The sequence below is a fragment of the Panthera pardus genome, unplaced genomic scaffold (assembly GCF_024362965.1).
Source record: "Panthera pardus isolate Hobbes unplaced genomic scaffold, ASM2436296v1 HiC_scaffold_25, whole genome shotgun sequence".
In the NCBI taxonomy this organism is placed as follows: domain Eukaryota; kingdom Metazoa; phylum Chordata; class Mammalia; order Carnivora; family Felidae; genus Panthera; species Panthera pardus.
In genome coordinates, this window is record NW_026526821.1 from 85,086,211 (window position 1) to 85,101,471 (window position 15,261).

Here is a 15,261-nt window from a genome sequence, read left to right on the forward strand (position 1 = left end):
TATGAAGAATTCAAGTAAAAAACATTTGTTCTGTAGTGTCTGAAGGAGAATTTCTGTCATTTCAGCTGTTGTTAACAAAGGATAGGAGTGATTTCAGCATTACCCTGTAGCCTGCGTATGCTTCAGCTCCTGCTGTATGCTGTGCAGTTTTTTTAATACTAAAAAAAATTCTTGTGCTTGAATGCACAGATTTGGTTAGCTTCTCTGTTTTCTACTATTCCTTCTCTGACTGGCTGAACATAAATAAATTTGTTATTAGATGTCCAGTATTGTTGAAGTAAAGGATATTAATCATAATTGCTTTTGGCTGCAGGTAACCGAGATGTGGCAAACCAAATTGATTTTTCTTTTGTAAGAGAATCTCAGGGGCAGTCAGCCCGGGGCTGTTGCAGATACTCAAGGAACCGGCTCTTCTGTGTTCCTCCTTGGTCATCCTTTGCACGTGATTCATGCCTGCAGTCGAGATGGCTGCTGTACTTTGAAGCGTCCCATTTAAGCAGGAAGAAAAGAGAAAGGCACAGGGCAAAAAAAGGTCCACTCCTTTCGAGCCTGTTCCTTGTTATCTTGAAGACAATAATCTTTCCAGAAGCTCCACTGTTTTAAAATGGAGATTTTGTTGTTTTGTTCAGGAATGGTGAAGCCAACAGATCATGAGATGATTGCCACTGAAGATAATTTATTACTCACAGTTCCCAAGAGAAAGAAAGGCACACCATGCCATGCAGGGCCACGTGAGATTGGTGGGAGGCAGAAGGCAGAGAGAGCTAGGGGAACTGCAGGAAAGCCTTTCTCACAACTTTCTTAGGAATGAATGGGCAAGGCAAGATAAACAGGTGTCGGGTGGTCTAGTTTTGAATAATTTTATGAGCTCTGAGCTGTATGGGCTGTCCCTAGTTGTCTGATGCCTAGTCCTGGGGTGATTAGCACAGCATAAGAGCGAGGTAAAGCCATAATTGGGGGTACAGACTTTAGATTGGTTATTTTGCATATGAAAGGTATACTTGCAGGTGAGTCATTTACTGTCTCTAAGAACCTGATAACCCTTGGGGTAGTCCTTCCTTAGTTCAAGGTGCCAGATATTAAAACATCAGATACGGAAACTAGAAAACGTCGTTAATACACACTCCCTCTCGTATCCTTTCCTAGAACTTGTCGTTTGGCTATCCATAGCTATGAGGAGTTCTGGGCATTTGGATATTTTTAAATGGGTACCTTGTTGGCCTAAACAAAAGGAGAGTAGATATTAGTATGGACGAAGAAATGAATAGCTATTGATCAAGCGACTAGTAGCATCTGGTATACGATGTCACATGTGAAGAACTGGCATCTGAAAGCATAGGTGTAGTTTTGGGGCTGCCAAGCTGGTTAGCTGGGGGAACGTGCGTCTCTTGGATCTCAGGGTTATGATTTCGAGCCCCATGTTGGGTATAGAGATGACTTAAAATAATATCTAAAAGAAAAAAAATTAAAGTCTTAAAAAAGGTGTGCCTCAAATCATAAGTTGCAAATTCAAATGCCTGCAGAGGCCAGGCATACACTAAAGAGTGAAAGGTGTTCGGTGGGAGATTGTACGGGTGCTGAGCGCTGTGGTGAGATGGAGGGTGCATACACTTTTCAAAACCTGAGAGAAAAAAACCAGCCTGAATGATTTGTAGCCAATCGGCTACCAGTTTGTGGTACCCAGTCTCAAGCGAAGAAGTTAGAAAAATTTACTATAGAAAGAGTCTTATTAATTTTACTGAGATGACTGTAAATAAATTTTACTGAGATGGTGTATTTATGTCATTTAGCAATCATATACTACATTTTCTAGGTAATTTGATAATAAACCTTTTAGGCACCAACATATTTGAAAATGTAACTATTTTTCCCTCAACTTTTCATTTTGAAAGATTACAGACCTGCAGAAAAAGTTGAAAGAATAGTACAATGAACACTTAATATGTCTTTAGCAGATTAATGGTAACATTTTGCCATATGTTCTTTATCTGTCATATATACACACTTATATATATATATGTATATATATATACATATATATACATATATATATATATATATTTGTTTTTTTCTCATATATGTATTGTTTTCTGAACCCTTCTGAAGGTACATTGTATGGATTTTGGCTCTTCATCCTTAAATATGTCAACATGTATCACCTAAGAGCAAGAACATTTTTATATAAAATGTATATATACATACATAAGTATATATAAACTGTTATGTACATACATATAAACTTACCACACTTGAGAAATTTATAATTGGACAGTAAATTTTAATGGTCCTATATTTAATTTTACACAACTTTTCCAATAATGTCCATTTTTGGCATTTAAAAAAATTAGGATCCAATCAAACGTTATCTTCTTTAATCTAGAACTATTCTGTCTTTCATGGCATTCATGTTTTTAGGAGTCCAGGCCAGTTGTTTTAAAGAAGGCCCACAATTTTGATTGTCTGATTGTTTCTATATAATAGGATTCAGGTTAAACATTTTGGGCAAGAATATTACATATTCGATGTGAAATTGAAGCAGCTTATCACAAGGCCCAGCTAGGAGTTTGTGCTGTTGTTGGCGATGTTGGGTGGTCACTTGGGAAAGGTGGTGTCTATCAGACTTCCCCAAAAAAGACACAGTTCCCTTTGTGAGTAATCTGTGCAATGATGCTTTGAGACCTCAGGAATATTCTTTTTCTCATCAAGCTTTCACCTGAAAGTTAACATCCACTGGTCCGTTACTGAGTCAATTATTATATTTGTAGTTGCAAAATAGTGATTTTTCTGGTTCGATCATTTCTTCTTCATTAGCTGGGATTCTTTTATGAAGAAGGGCTTTTCCTCCCAGCCCTAGCCCCAGGCCCTTTTTTTGAGTTCATTGTGAACTCATGGATTATTTTTGTATTCAGTGTTTGTATTCCATTGTTACCATTATTCCTATTGATGCCCAAATTGTTTCCAGTTTTGCTGGACCACTGAACTGCTGGATGTGAGATGTGTTTTATTTCCTACTCAAGGCGTGACTATTTCTGAGAGTGATACTATCTGTGCCCCACCACCCCTAGGTTCTCATTCCCTCTCTTCTCTTCCTCCCAGTTATCACTTGCCTTGAAGCTTGATCTGCACTTGGTGTTTCTTTCCCCTCCTATATGTAAAGTTTGTGGTAATCTCTGTCTCCTAGTTGTGCTTTACATATGGAATGTAGGTGGTTTTATGTGTTTATTTGTTGATCTCTGATTTTTTTTGTATGGTATGATTAGTATTTAGGTGACTGCAGTTATTTGCTAGGAAATGGGAATTCCTCTATTTTAACTATTTTTATGGCTTTCTTAAGATGTGAAATGTCTGACTGTCAAATGAAATTTTCATTTAAATAGGGTAATCAATAAGTAGACCCTGGTAAGTGTAAGTAGTACTTTTTGAAGTATGCTGTGCCATTTGTCCCTATTCTCTGTAGCTTCTAGCCAGTACATTCTTTCTGAGTCTTTGGGTTTCTTTGCTTTTCCATAGCCTTTCTCTTTCTACTTACAGACCAATAGCAATCATTTTCCCCCAGTGTTAATGCACTGCCTGTTAAACCCTATCCACTTTATTGTTTGCTGTGAATAGAGAATTGCAAATTCATATAACACAGCTTGTTAGATTTGGGTATGACATTAGAATAAATGAATAAATGGAAACCTGAAGACCTTCTGGAATTTTTTTTTTATTAATTTTTTACTGTTTATTTATTTTTGAGAGAAAGAGAGACAGGACGTCACCATGGGAGAGGCAGAGAGAGGGAGACACAGAATCCAAAGCAGGCTCCAGACTGTGATCTGTCAGCACAGAGCCTGATGTGGGGCTTGAACTCACAAACTGTGAGATCGTGACCTGAGCCGAAGTCAGACGCTTAATCGACTGAGCCACCCAGGTGTCCCAAGACCTTCTGGAATTTCATTTAGGGCTTGATTTTCTCAGAATGTCTACTTGCTTGTTAAATAGTCATTCTACCTTATTTCCAGTTCTTTGGTATGTTCTAGTTTAGATAGTTAAGCTGATGGTAAATAATCTAAAAAATTGTATTTTATGTAATGATAATGAGGGAGGCAATACAGTGTTAAAAGCAAGAGTGTCCTGTCCCTAGAATCAGATTCCTTGGGTTCAAGTCCTGGTCCTGCTGCTTATTGGCTGTGTAACTATAAGTAGTTGCTTAGCCTCTCTGCACTTATATTTCTCACTTACAAAATGAAGGTAATAATGTCTTCTCCTCAGGTTTTGTGAAGACTTAAGATAATACATGGAGTGCCTGGGTGGCTTAGCTGGTTAAGGGTCTGACTCTTGATTTTGGCTCAGGTCATGATCTCATGGTTGATAGATAGGTTCAAGCCACGTGTCATGCTATGCACTGACACTGCGGAGCCTGCCTGGGATTCTGTCTTCCTCCCTTTCTTCTCCCACCCCCCATCTCTCAAAATAAATAAATAAACATTTAAAAACAAAAAAAAAAAACCACTTTTTTTGGTATACTATAGAAATGCACAGCTTGCCATGTAATTACACTGTTGTGGAATCATGTGTCCACTAGAGGTCATGTTATGCTTTTATACATTTTTTTCATGCTGGGGTCTGGAAAGCCTCCTTCAAAGAAAGACTGGGATAGGAAAAGTCCATTATTGCTTCCTGCAAAAATATGGTTTGAAAAATAAAGAAACCCAAGCTAGACTATTACAGGAACCATCATTGCTTGCCATGATTTTATATTTGGCAGTCTGTTACTCAGTCGGTTAGAAAATCGATTTGTATTATTGCAGTTCACAATGAGATCTTACTACCCAAGTTAGAGTTAGAAATTTCTTACTCCCTGATGCAGAGTAATTTTCATTTCTTGAAACTATTTCTGACTGATTATATGCAGATGTAGAGTCATATACGACTCTCTTTCTCACATATTTATTTTTATTAATGAATATGGATTTGTAGGCCACCTACTCGAGGAGTGGCCTACACAAGTTACTTAAATTCTCTAGACTTTCAATTCCCAAGTTCATAACATGTGAACAATAGCTATGACAGTATTGTGGTGAATCTTAAGATTTAAGGGAAAGTTCTATGCAAATGATAAATCATTTTTATAAATGGTAAAGTGCGTTATCACCTGATAATGTCCACAAGGCACATTATGGGAAAGAATACAGGAACCTCTGAGTTTCTTCTCCCCTCTCTGGTAGATTATTAGTTTAATAGTGTATATATTTTAAATGGGCTACCTTTAAGATACTTCATTTTAGAAAATGTTCTAAAAATCAACTGTAGCGATCAAAAATTCACATATGTGGAATTCATTCCACTGTGATGCTTGATGTTACTACTTTTATATAGTCATAGTCTTATATGTGAAACTGCTCTCTGGTTAAAAAAGATGACTACTGATTCCTGGCACTTTGACATTTTTGCAAGTTTTTGCGTAACTAAAGAGTTTAATTGAACTGGGCATGGCTGTAGTCTGTTTTTACTGATAATTTTGGTACTGATATGATTAATATCAGAGTTGAAGTGATACAGATACTAAGGTAATCAAAAGATGGGCCACATAATTATGATGTTAAGTAAAGTTGGTGCTTGAAACATTTTCATTATGTATCAACCACAAATAACAAAGGCAGTCTTAACCATCATGTTTATAGTTCTGCAGGGAAGACTCAGTTGGCAATTTCAAGATTTAAAGTACAAGCCATTTCTAAACTTTGGTATGCAGAAGTGCTTGTGTGTAACTAAAGCATGTTGACTCAAAAGGGGAAGCAAATATATGTATTTTACCTTTTAAAATTAACATGTGTATGTATTGTATTATACACACACACACATACACATAAATGATAATCTCTTATTCACTGTAAATATTTGGTTTACACCACTCCCCCTCCCACCTTCCTGTTCTCTTAACTACTGCTGATGGCCCCAGAGCTCCAGTGCAGGTGGGCCTGACCCCAAACCTGGTCGTCACACCTTTATATTTAACCAGACTGCTGCTCTTTAAAACCTTTGTCATTGTAACATGCTACATATTTCTTGTACTTGAGAAGTTTCCTAATAAGTACACATTGTATACATTTTTTTCTCATTTTATGAGTTTTATTGATGAGAATCTCCACTAAATGTCTATCTTGAATGGAAGCCATCATGAAAATTTTGGGATGTGTTAGATCTCAAGCTTGAGTCTCTGGTCTGCTATTTATTCTTCCTGTTATCTTGGGCAGGTCCCTTAATCTCTTGAGTTGTTTTGTTATCTGTTCAATGAGGACAATCATTTTAATATACAGTTGCTGAATGAGTATTTGATATGTAGCCTACTAATTTCAGAAACATTGCTGTGGGTTTTTGTTGTTGTTGTTACTGGTTTTTTTTTTTTTTTATGGAGGTAGCTGCATTAGAAATGTTTATTTTTTTCCCCCTGTAGATAACAGACAAGAGAGTGTCCAGAAGACATGCAATTCTTGAGGTGGTCGGTGGCCAGCTTCGAATCAAACCGGTAAATATGTTATTCATGACTCATTTAAAAAAAAAAATTTTTTTTACCATTTATCCATTTTTGAGAGACAGAGTGTGAGTGAGGGTGGGGGCAGAGAGAGAGGGAGACACAGAATCTGAAGCAGGCTCCAGGCTCCGAGCTGTCAACACAGAGCCCAATGCAGGGCTTGAATCCATGGACCTCAGGAGATCATGACCTGAGCCAAAGCTAGATGCTCAACCTACTGAGCCACCCAGGTGCCCCTATTCATGACTCATTTTAACTCTTTGTCTCTCACCTTTTTCCAGCTCCTGGTTAGAGGGCTTATTTTCTAAGGTTATGCAAATGGAGAATCAATTTCAGAATATATCCTTCTTATTTCCAGAGGATAATTGGGAGATAAAATCTAAACTATTTAAAGTATTTTTTTTTCCCATAAGACAGTGCTACATTTACATAGTTAGAATTTTAGCGAAAGATGACCACCAGTTCATGTATAAATTAGGATTTTGTTCATAACTGGATATTACAAATAAGATCCTATAAGGAAGCCTGTAACTATGTAATGGTTTATTTTTGGGGAGTGGGGTAGTGACCAGAGTTACTTAAATGTTACCGGATTGGGGGTGCCAGGATGACTCAGTTGGTTAAGCATCTGACTCTTGATTTTGACTCAGGTCATGATCACACGGTTTGTGAGACTGGCTGACAGTTTGTACTGCTTGGGATTCTCTCTCTCCCCTCTCTCTCTCTCTCTCTCTTTTTTTTAATTTTTATTTATTTTTTTAAATTTACATCCAAGTTAGCCTGTAGTGCAACAGTGGTTTCAGGAGTAGATTCCTTAATGCCCCTTCCTGTTTAGCCCATCCCCCTCCCACAACCCCTCCAGTAACCCTCTGTTCTCCATATTTGAGTCTCTTATGTTTTTGTCCCCCCCTCCCTGTTTTTTTATTATTTTTGCTTCCCTTCCCTTATGTTCATCTGTTTTGTATCTTAAAGTCCTCATATGAGTGAAGTCGTATGTTATTGGTCTTTCTCTAATTTCACTTAGCATAATACTCTCTAGTTCCATCTGTGTAGTTGCAAATGGCAAGATTTCATTCTTTTTGATTGCCAAGTAATATTCCATTGTATGTGTATGTATGTATATATACATATACATATGCCATATGTGGCATATATATATGTATATGCCACATTTTCTTTATCCATTCATCCATCGATGGACATTTGGTCTCTTTCCATACTTTGGCTATTGTCGATAGTGCTGCTATAAACATTGGAGTGCATGTGTCCCTTTGAAAGAGCATCCCTGTATCCCTTGGATAAATACCTAGTAGTGCAATTTCTGGGTTGTAGGGTAGTTCTATTTTTAATTTTTTGAGGAACCTCCATTCTGTTTTCCAGAGTGGCTGCACCAGCTTGCATTGCCACCAGCAGTACAAAAGGGATCCTCTTTCTCCGCATCCTCACCAACATCTGTTGTTGCCTGAGTTGTAATGTTAGCCATTCTGACAGGTGTCAGGTGGTATTTCATTGCGGTTTTCATTTGTATTTCCCTGATGGTGACGGATGTTGAGCATTTTTTCATGTGTCAGTTGGTCATCTGGATGTCTTCTTTGGAGAACTGTCTCTTCATGTCTTTTGCCCATTTCTTCACTGGATTATTTGTTTTTTGGGTGTTGAGTTTGATAAGGTCTGTATAGATTTTGGATACTAACCCTTTATCTGATATGTCATTTGCAAATATCTTCTCCCATTTTGTCAGTTGTCTTTTAGTTTTGCTGATTGTTTCCTTCACTGTACAGAAGCTTTTCATTTTGATGAGGTCCAAGTAGTTCATTTTTGCTTTTGTTTCCCTTGCCTCCAGAGACATGTTGAGTAAGAAGTTGCTGTGGCCAAGGTCAAAGAGGTTTTTTGCTTGCTTTCTCTTCAAGGACTTTGATGGCTTCCTGTCTTACATTGAGGTCTTTCATCCATTTTGAGTTTATTTTTGTGTATGGTGCAAGAAAGGGGTCTAGGTTCATTTTTCTGCATGTCGCTGTCCACTTTTCCCAGCACCACTTGCTGAAGAGACTGTCTTTATTCCATTGGATCTTCTTTCCTGCTTTGTCAAAGATTAGTTGGCCATACGTTTGTGGGTCCATTTCTAGGTTCTCTATTCTGTTCCATTGATCTGAGTGTCTGTTCTTGTGCCAGTACCATACTGTCTTGATGATTACAGCTTTGTAATGCAGCTTGAAGCCCTCTCCCTCTCTCTTTATCCCTCCCCTGCTTGTTCTCTCTCTCTCTTTCTCTCAATATAAGTAAATAACCTTTAAATAAATGTTACAGCATTGTATTTTAATAGATTTTTATATATCTGTGTGTAGAGTGGAATATTTCTAAAATTTAGACCTTGTTCTTTAGGGTTGTATTTTAATTTGAAAGTTCTTATTGAGGGCTAAAATTTTAACAGCTTGCTTTATAGTTAAGTACTGATATATTGTAGGGATATCAGTTTCTGATGTTTCATTTGAAAAATTAGTTGTGTAGGAGAATAAAAAATGTGTATGAGAGTCCATCTATTTTGGACTGCATGCTGTGGCAGTAAAATTAATATGGCATGAAATTATATGTCATATATTATATATAAAAATAAATATATATTATATAATAAATTATATAATAAAATATATAACAATATAAAATAAATTTATAACATTTAAAATTTATATGTATTTTCATCTTATATGTACAACTGCCTTTTGTATCATCAGTGCTTTCTTTTACACATAAAGTACTTTTATTATCCTATGTTGAGCTATTGAGATTGACAAATGCCCATGAATTTCTTTTTTTAATGTTTATTTATTTTGAGAAAGAGAGAGTATGAGTGAGGGAGGAGCTGGGAGAGAGGGAGAGAGAATCCTGAGCAGGCTACAAGCTGTCAGCTGTTCTCACAAACCATGTGATCATGACCTGAGCCAAAGTCAGATGCTTAACTGACTGAACCATTGAGGTGTCTCCCGCCCCTTTTTTTAATATTTGTTTTGTGTTTGAGAGAGAGAGAGAGTGTGTGTGAGCAAGGGAGGGGCAGACAGAGAGTGGGGGATAGAGGATCTGAAGCAGGCTCTGTGTTGAAAGCAGACAGCCTGATGCAGGGCTTGAACTCAAGAACTGAGAGATAAGATCTGAGCTGAAGTCAGATGCTTAACTGATTGAGCAACCCAGGTGCCCCAAGTTAAACTTTATCTTTTGTGAAGTGGGTCAGATTTCTGCATGGGAGTTGAGCAATTTTCCATTAAAAGAAGATATCTTTTAGAAAGCATTCTTCATCTTTACTTGGTCTTTAATTAGATTATACTCCTGTAAAACAATTGTTTAAAGTCAACAAGTGTCTTTTGAGTACCAAACTGTGATAGGTACAAAATTAGAAACTAGAGAAAAAAATTCCTCATTAGATTATAGGTATAAAACTAAAATTTGGTGTAATAAGGTTTTTTAAAATTATACTTTTGTTCTTATTTATCTTTCAAATATTATTAGTATAATTTATGAACTTTCTAGTAAATATGACCTTATATACATGGGAGAAAGATAAATATTTTTTTAACTTTTCCTTGGCAGGATTGTTTTTGACAATTTAGAATATCAGGGCCCTGTGGAGAATACCTAATTGTACAAAGTCGGCAAGTTGTTAAGTGGGAATTAGAACTCAGGTTCTTTGAACCCTATGCATTATTATTATTATTTTTTCATTATATTTCCCAAGTCAGGATTCCTTTGCCGTTTGATATTCTCTTCTTTAAAAAATTTCTTGAAGGTAAGACTAACTGGTGAGTTTTCTTCACAAGATGATTTGGTTCCTTCAGTTGAATAGAAGTTTACAACTGAAAGCCCCCTTAGATCCAGTCTTATGTATGTGGGAATTTGATTTGGGCCAGAGCTGGCACTGCTATCAGTGGAGAGGGGGAGTTTTCATCAATAAATGGTACTGGGATAGTTTGTTATTTGTTTAGGGGAAAAAAATTAGACCCCCTGCCTCAAACCATACACACAAATCAGTTTTTGGTGGCTTAAATGTGAAAGTCAGACGGTAGAACTGTTAGATTATATAGGAAAAAACCTTTGTGACATTATAGTAGGGAAGTTTTAAAATGGCTATAAAAAGATTAAAAAAATCCGATTACATTAAAATTAAGAAACTTTGCTTATCAAAACACTATAATGAGAATGAAAAACATAGCAGGGAAAAGTTATTTAAAACACAAATAGTTGACAAAGGAATGATATCCAAAATATATAGCAAATGCCTTCAATCAATGAGAAAAGATAAACAATCCAATCAAAGTATGGGCTAAAGACTTACTTGAGTGGCACATTATAGAATTGGAAACCTGACTGTTTAGTAAACATGAGAAAGGTACTCAGCCTTCTTATTAAGCAGAAAAATGTAAGGAAACTGCAGTGAGATACCATTGCACACCCAACAGATTGACAAAAATGAAAAGTCTAACAATTTCAAGTATTGATGAGGATGTAAACAAGTAGAACAGTTATAAACTTTTGGTGGGAGCTTAAATGTTGTAGCCACTTTGAAAAATAGCTTGACGTTAATTTCGTAAAAATGAAGGCGTGCATTTCCTACAAGCCAGATCTCATACACGCATAGATGTGTACAAGAACCTGAAAAGCAAAGTTATTTATATAATAGCAAGAAACTAGACACAACATAAATTTCTATCAATAATGGAATTGATAAATATATTGTGATATATTCATTTAATGAAATACACTACAACAGTGAAGATAAATTACAGTGAAAGCATGAAAAATATAGATTAGAATCAGGAGCATGACATTGATAAAAGCAACATTGAAAGAATATATACAGTATAGTTTCATTTATATAAGATTAAAAATTCTACAAAAATAAACAGTATATTCATGATCATCAACTTGAGTGCCAAAATAATACAGAACATTAGGTAAGTGATAGATACAACAGTCAGTATAATAATTACCTTTGAGTGAACTAAGAAGAGAATGGGATAGGGGATGACTCAAAAGGGACATCAAAAGTTAATATTCTTGGAGCGCCTGGGTGGCTCAGTCGGTTGAGCATCCAACTTCAGCTCAGGTCATGACCTCACAGCTCATGAGTTCGAGCCCTGCGTTGGGCTCTGTGCTGACAGCTCAGAGCCTGGAGTCTGCTTCTGCTTCTGTGTTTCCCTCTCTCTCTGCCCCTTACCCACTCGCATTCTGTCTCTGTCTCTCTCAAAAATAATAAACATTAAAAAAATTTTTTTTAAAAAGTTAATATTCTTTTTCTGAAACTGGGTGGTGGATCCACACATAATATCTAACATGTATTATGTCTTTAAAAATTATTATGGAACACTTATGACATGAAAAAGGTGTAGTGAATAATAGTACAATGTGATGCAGCTACTTTTGTAATGCCAAACTACTAAACATGAAAGGACATGAAAAAAATGTATTTATTTTTAAGGAAATGTACAACTCTAGTACTTGAATTTGATTTTTTAGAATAGTATTTAATTGGGTTTTGAATTTTATTCTGAGAATTATTTACACCATACCATTCGAAGGAAAGTTGCTTCTTAGACTTGGTGATATACATATAGGTCCTTTGCTTTATATAATGCTTGATTTCTTGTTTATGTTAATGTAGTTGCAACAAAATGCCTATCTCCTTGAAATAGGTGTATTTGTTTATTCACCTGCTTAATGTAGCTGCACCATCAAGGTGTGATTTAGGGAAATTTAGAGAAATTCTAAACTGACCATAGTTGTTAATAGAAATGTTAAGGTCTTGAAAATAAAGAGATAGACAAGTAACTTCTAATTCATTCATTTAATCTTAACATGTGCTAAATATCATTTACCTTCTGTTCTGTAGTCAATCACAAATTGATCTATTAAAGCAGGTTATATGTACAACTGAAATAAAATTTTGAAAGAGAAGCCATGGTTTAAAAGTTTTTTGTAAAATTGTGTAAATGAATTATAACAAATGTTTTATTATGATCCTTTCTGTATGCTCTATACTCCAAATTATGTTTAAGTGATTAAATTTTTTTCTACTTTCCTTCAAATTAGAAATCCAATCAAATAAAAACATAACTTTGACAATGATGAATGAATGCAATTAGTGCAATTACTAATTTGTACTTTTAAATTGGATGAATTTGTCTTTTTTTTCCCCCCTCTAATATTTCCTTTTAAAAAAAACTCTAGCTCTCAGCAGTTCTTGGAAATAGTGCATGAGGAGATAATGTTAGCTCATAGGAGATGATGTTAGCTTATTTGTGAGTCATTTAAATTTAATCTCCAGTCTGGTATCAGCAGGGAGAAAATGTATTATAAAGGCAAAACGACAATGTTCTCTGTAAATGACTATATCACCAGCAGTTAGATATGTCCTCTGGGTAAATTCATAGCTGTCAATGCTTTTATTTCATTTTAATAAAATCGTACTCTTTTTGGTTCTTGGATGACTGAGGGAGTAGTTCTAAAAGTACATATAAATTGCAGAAGAATATATTTTTTTGCCATTTGGTATTAATCCTTAAAATATCCATCTTTAGGTGACTGTGTTCTTTTGTGCAATAAAATTCCTGAGCTGTGATTGTTTTTCCTCCTATGAAATTATGAGTGTAGTTGGAAAAAAGCTATAAAATACTACAATAGCTTTTCCACAGCTCATTTTGTAAACAAAAAAAAAAAAAGAAGGAAAGAAAAGAAAAACAAGGCTTCCCAAATTAAAAAAAAAATTGAAAATGAGAGGAAATTTTTTTTTGGGTGTACACATTAATCTTTCTTTAATGTTTATGATAATTTCAAGAGAAAGCTGTAGAAAACTGCTTTGTATTTTATTTAGTTCCATTTCTTCAGGGATAATGCATCCTTTGCACCACTTCTAAAATTATAGCATAATATATTTAAGTTTGCACTTATACTCCCATGGATATTTTAAAAGGCACTTACCAAAAATATGCTTCTCATATAGGTAGCTCATATCTTTTATTTACTGTGAGTTTGGGTTTGCCGGTATTTTGCCTGCCCTTACCCACTTTTAGAATCAAAGTAAACTTAATCTTATTAAAGGAATTGGAGAGCTTTCCATCTTTTTCCGGTCTCGGGAAGACTTTGAATATTCAGAAAATTTTTAAATCCATTTGGATCTTGTTTAGGGAGAGATTAGAAAGATTTTTAATTACTGATTATATTGTTAAAACATTGTAGGTCTAATCCAAAAGAAACACACACACATGCGTGCTTGTTTTTTTTTTTTTTTTAGTCAATTGGTGTATACTCTAAGATGATTGTCAGTTTTGGCCTTCTTTACGAATATATTGGCATGAAGTATTTGCAGTATTCTACTAAGTTTTGTGTGTATTTAATGTCATTCTTTTCATTCCAAAATGTATGTGTGTGTGGTGTGTGTGTATATGTGTATCTTCTCCCTTTTTGTTTCTTAATACTGCTAGATTTTTGTCTACTTTATAACTTTTAAAAAACTACTGTTTGTTTTGGACTTCATGTCTGTGTAGCTTTTTAGTTGAAGCATATGTAATTTGACATAGATTTTAAAAACCTGGGTCACCTGGGTGGTTTAGTCAGTTGAGTGTCTGATTCTTTAAAAAAATTTTTTTTTAAATGTTTACTTATTTTTGAGAGAGAGAGAGAGAGAGAGAGCAAGTGTAAGCAGGAGAGGAGCAGAAAGAGGGGGAGACACAGAATCCAAAGCAGGCTCCAGGCTCTGAGCTGTCAGCACAGAGCCCTATGTAGGGCTTGAACTCATGAGCCTTCGAACTGTGAGATCATGACCTGAGCCGAAGTCGACTGCTTAACCAACTGAGCCACCGAGGCAGCTGAGGGTCTGACTCTTGATTTTGGCTCAGGTCATGATCCCAGGGTTGTGGGATCAAGCCCTGCATTGGGCTCCATGCTGAGCATAGAGCCTGCTTAAGATTCTGTCTCCCTCTGCCTGGCTCATGGGCACACTCCCTTTCTCTCTCTCTCAAAGCCGTTTAAAAATTTATTCAATAAGTAATATTTATTTAGGTTTAATTTGTAGGACCAAATATTAGATTTCTTGGAATGTCGTTTTTGCTCTTGGTTCTGGAATCCCCTGTATGAACAATTTTAGGAAAAGAAAAAGATGATCATAGGCCACATACATTGATCCACTTTCTCTATGACTGGATTTGCTAAATACCTGATATTTGACCACTTGAAATTTAAATGTTAAGTGCATATCAACAATAGCCAAATTATGGAAAGAGCTCAAATGTCCATCAACTGATGAATGGATAAAGAAGATATGATACATATATGCATTGGAATATTACTTGAAGATCAAAAAGAATGGAGTCTTGCTATTTACAACAATGTGGATAGAACTAGAATGTGTTATGCTAAGTGAAGTAAGTCAGAGAAAGATAAATATAGGATTTCACTCATGTAGAATTTAAGAAACAAAACAGATGAATATAGGGGAAGGGAAGGAATAATAAGATAAAAACAGAGAGGGAGGCAAACCATAAGTAACTCTTAAATACAGAGAACAAACTGAGGGTTGTTGGTGGGGTGTTGGTTGGGGGAATAAGGAGGGCACTTGCTGGGATGAGCACTGGGTGTTATATGTAAGTGATGAATCACTAAATTCTACTCTTGAAACCATTATTATACTATATGTTAACTATCTCATATTTAAATTAAAAACAAACAAACTTTAAATAAAATTTTAAAAAATGTTAACT

General features: G+C 35.6%; 1 protein-coding gene across 3 annotated transcripts in view; it reads left to right on the plus strand.

Moving 5' to 3' along the window:
• The window catches only part of APLF (aprataxin and PNKP like factor), an 82,844-nt gene that overhangs the window by 7,703 nt on the left and 59,880 nt on the right, over positions 1 to 15,261 (plus strand). For 2 of the 3 annotated variants that reach the window (XM_019440534.2, XM_019440517.2), the window contains exon 2: positions 6,440 to 6,511. The exons of the other annotated variant lie outside the window; for it this stretch is intronic. In XM_019440534.2, the coding sequence (XP_019296079.1) occupies positions 6,440 to 6,511 (72 nt within the window). The remainder of the gene's footprint in view (positions 1 to 6,439; positions 6,512 to 15,261) is intronic. 3 annotated transcript variants of the gene reach the window in all.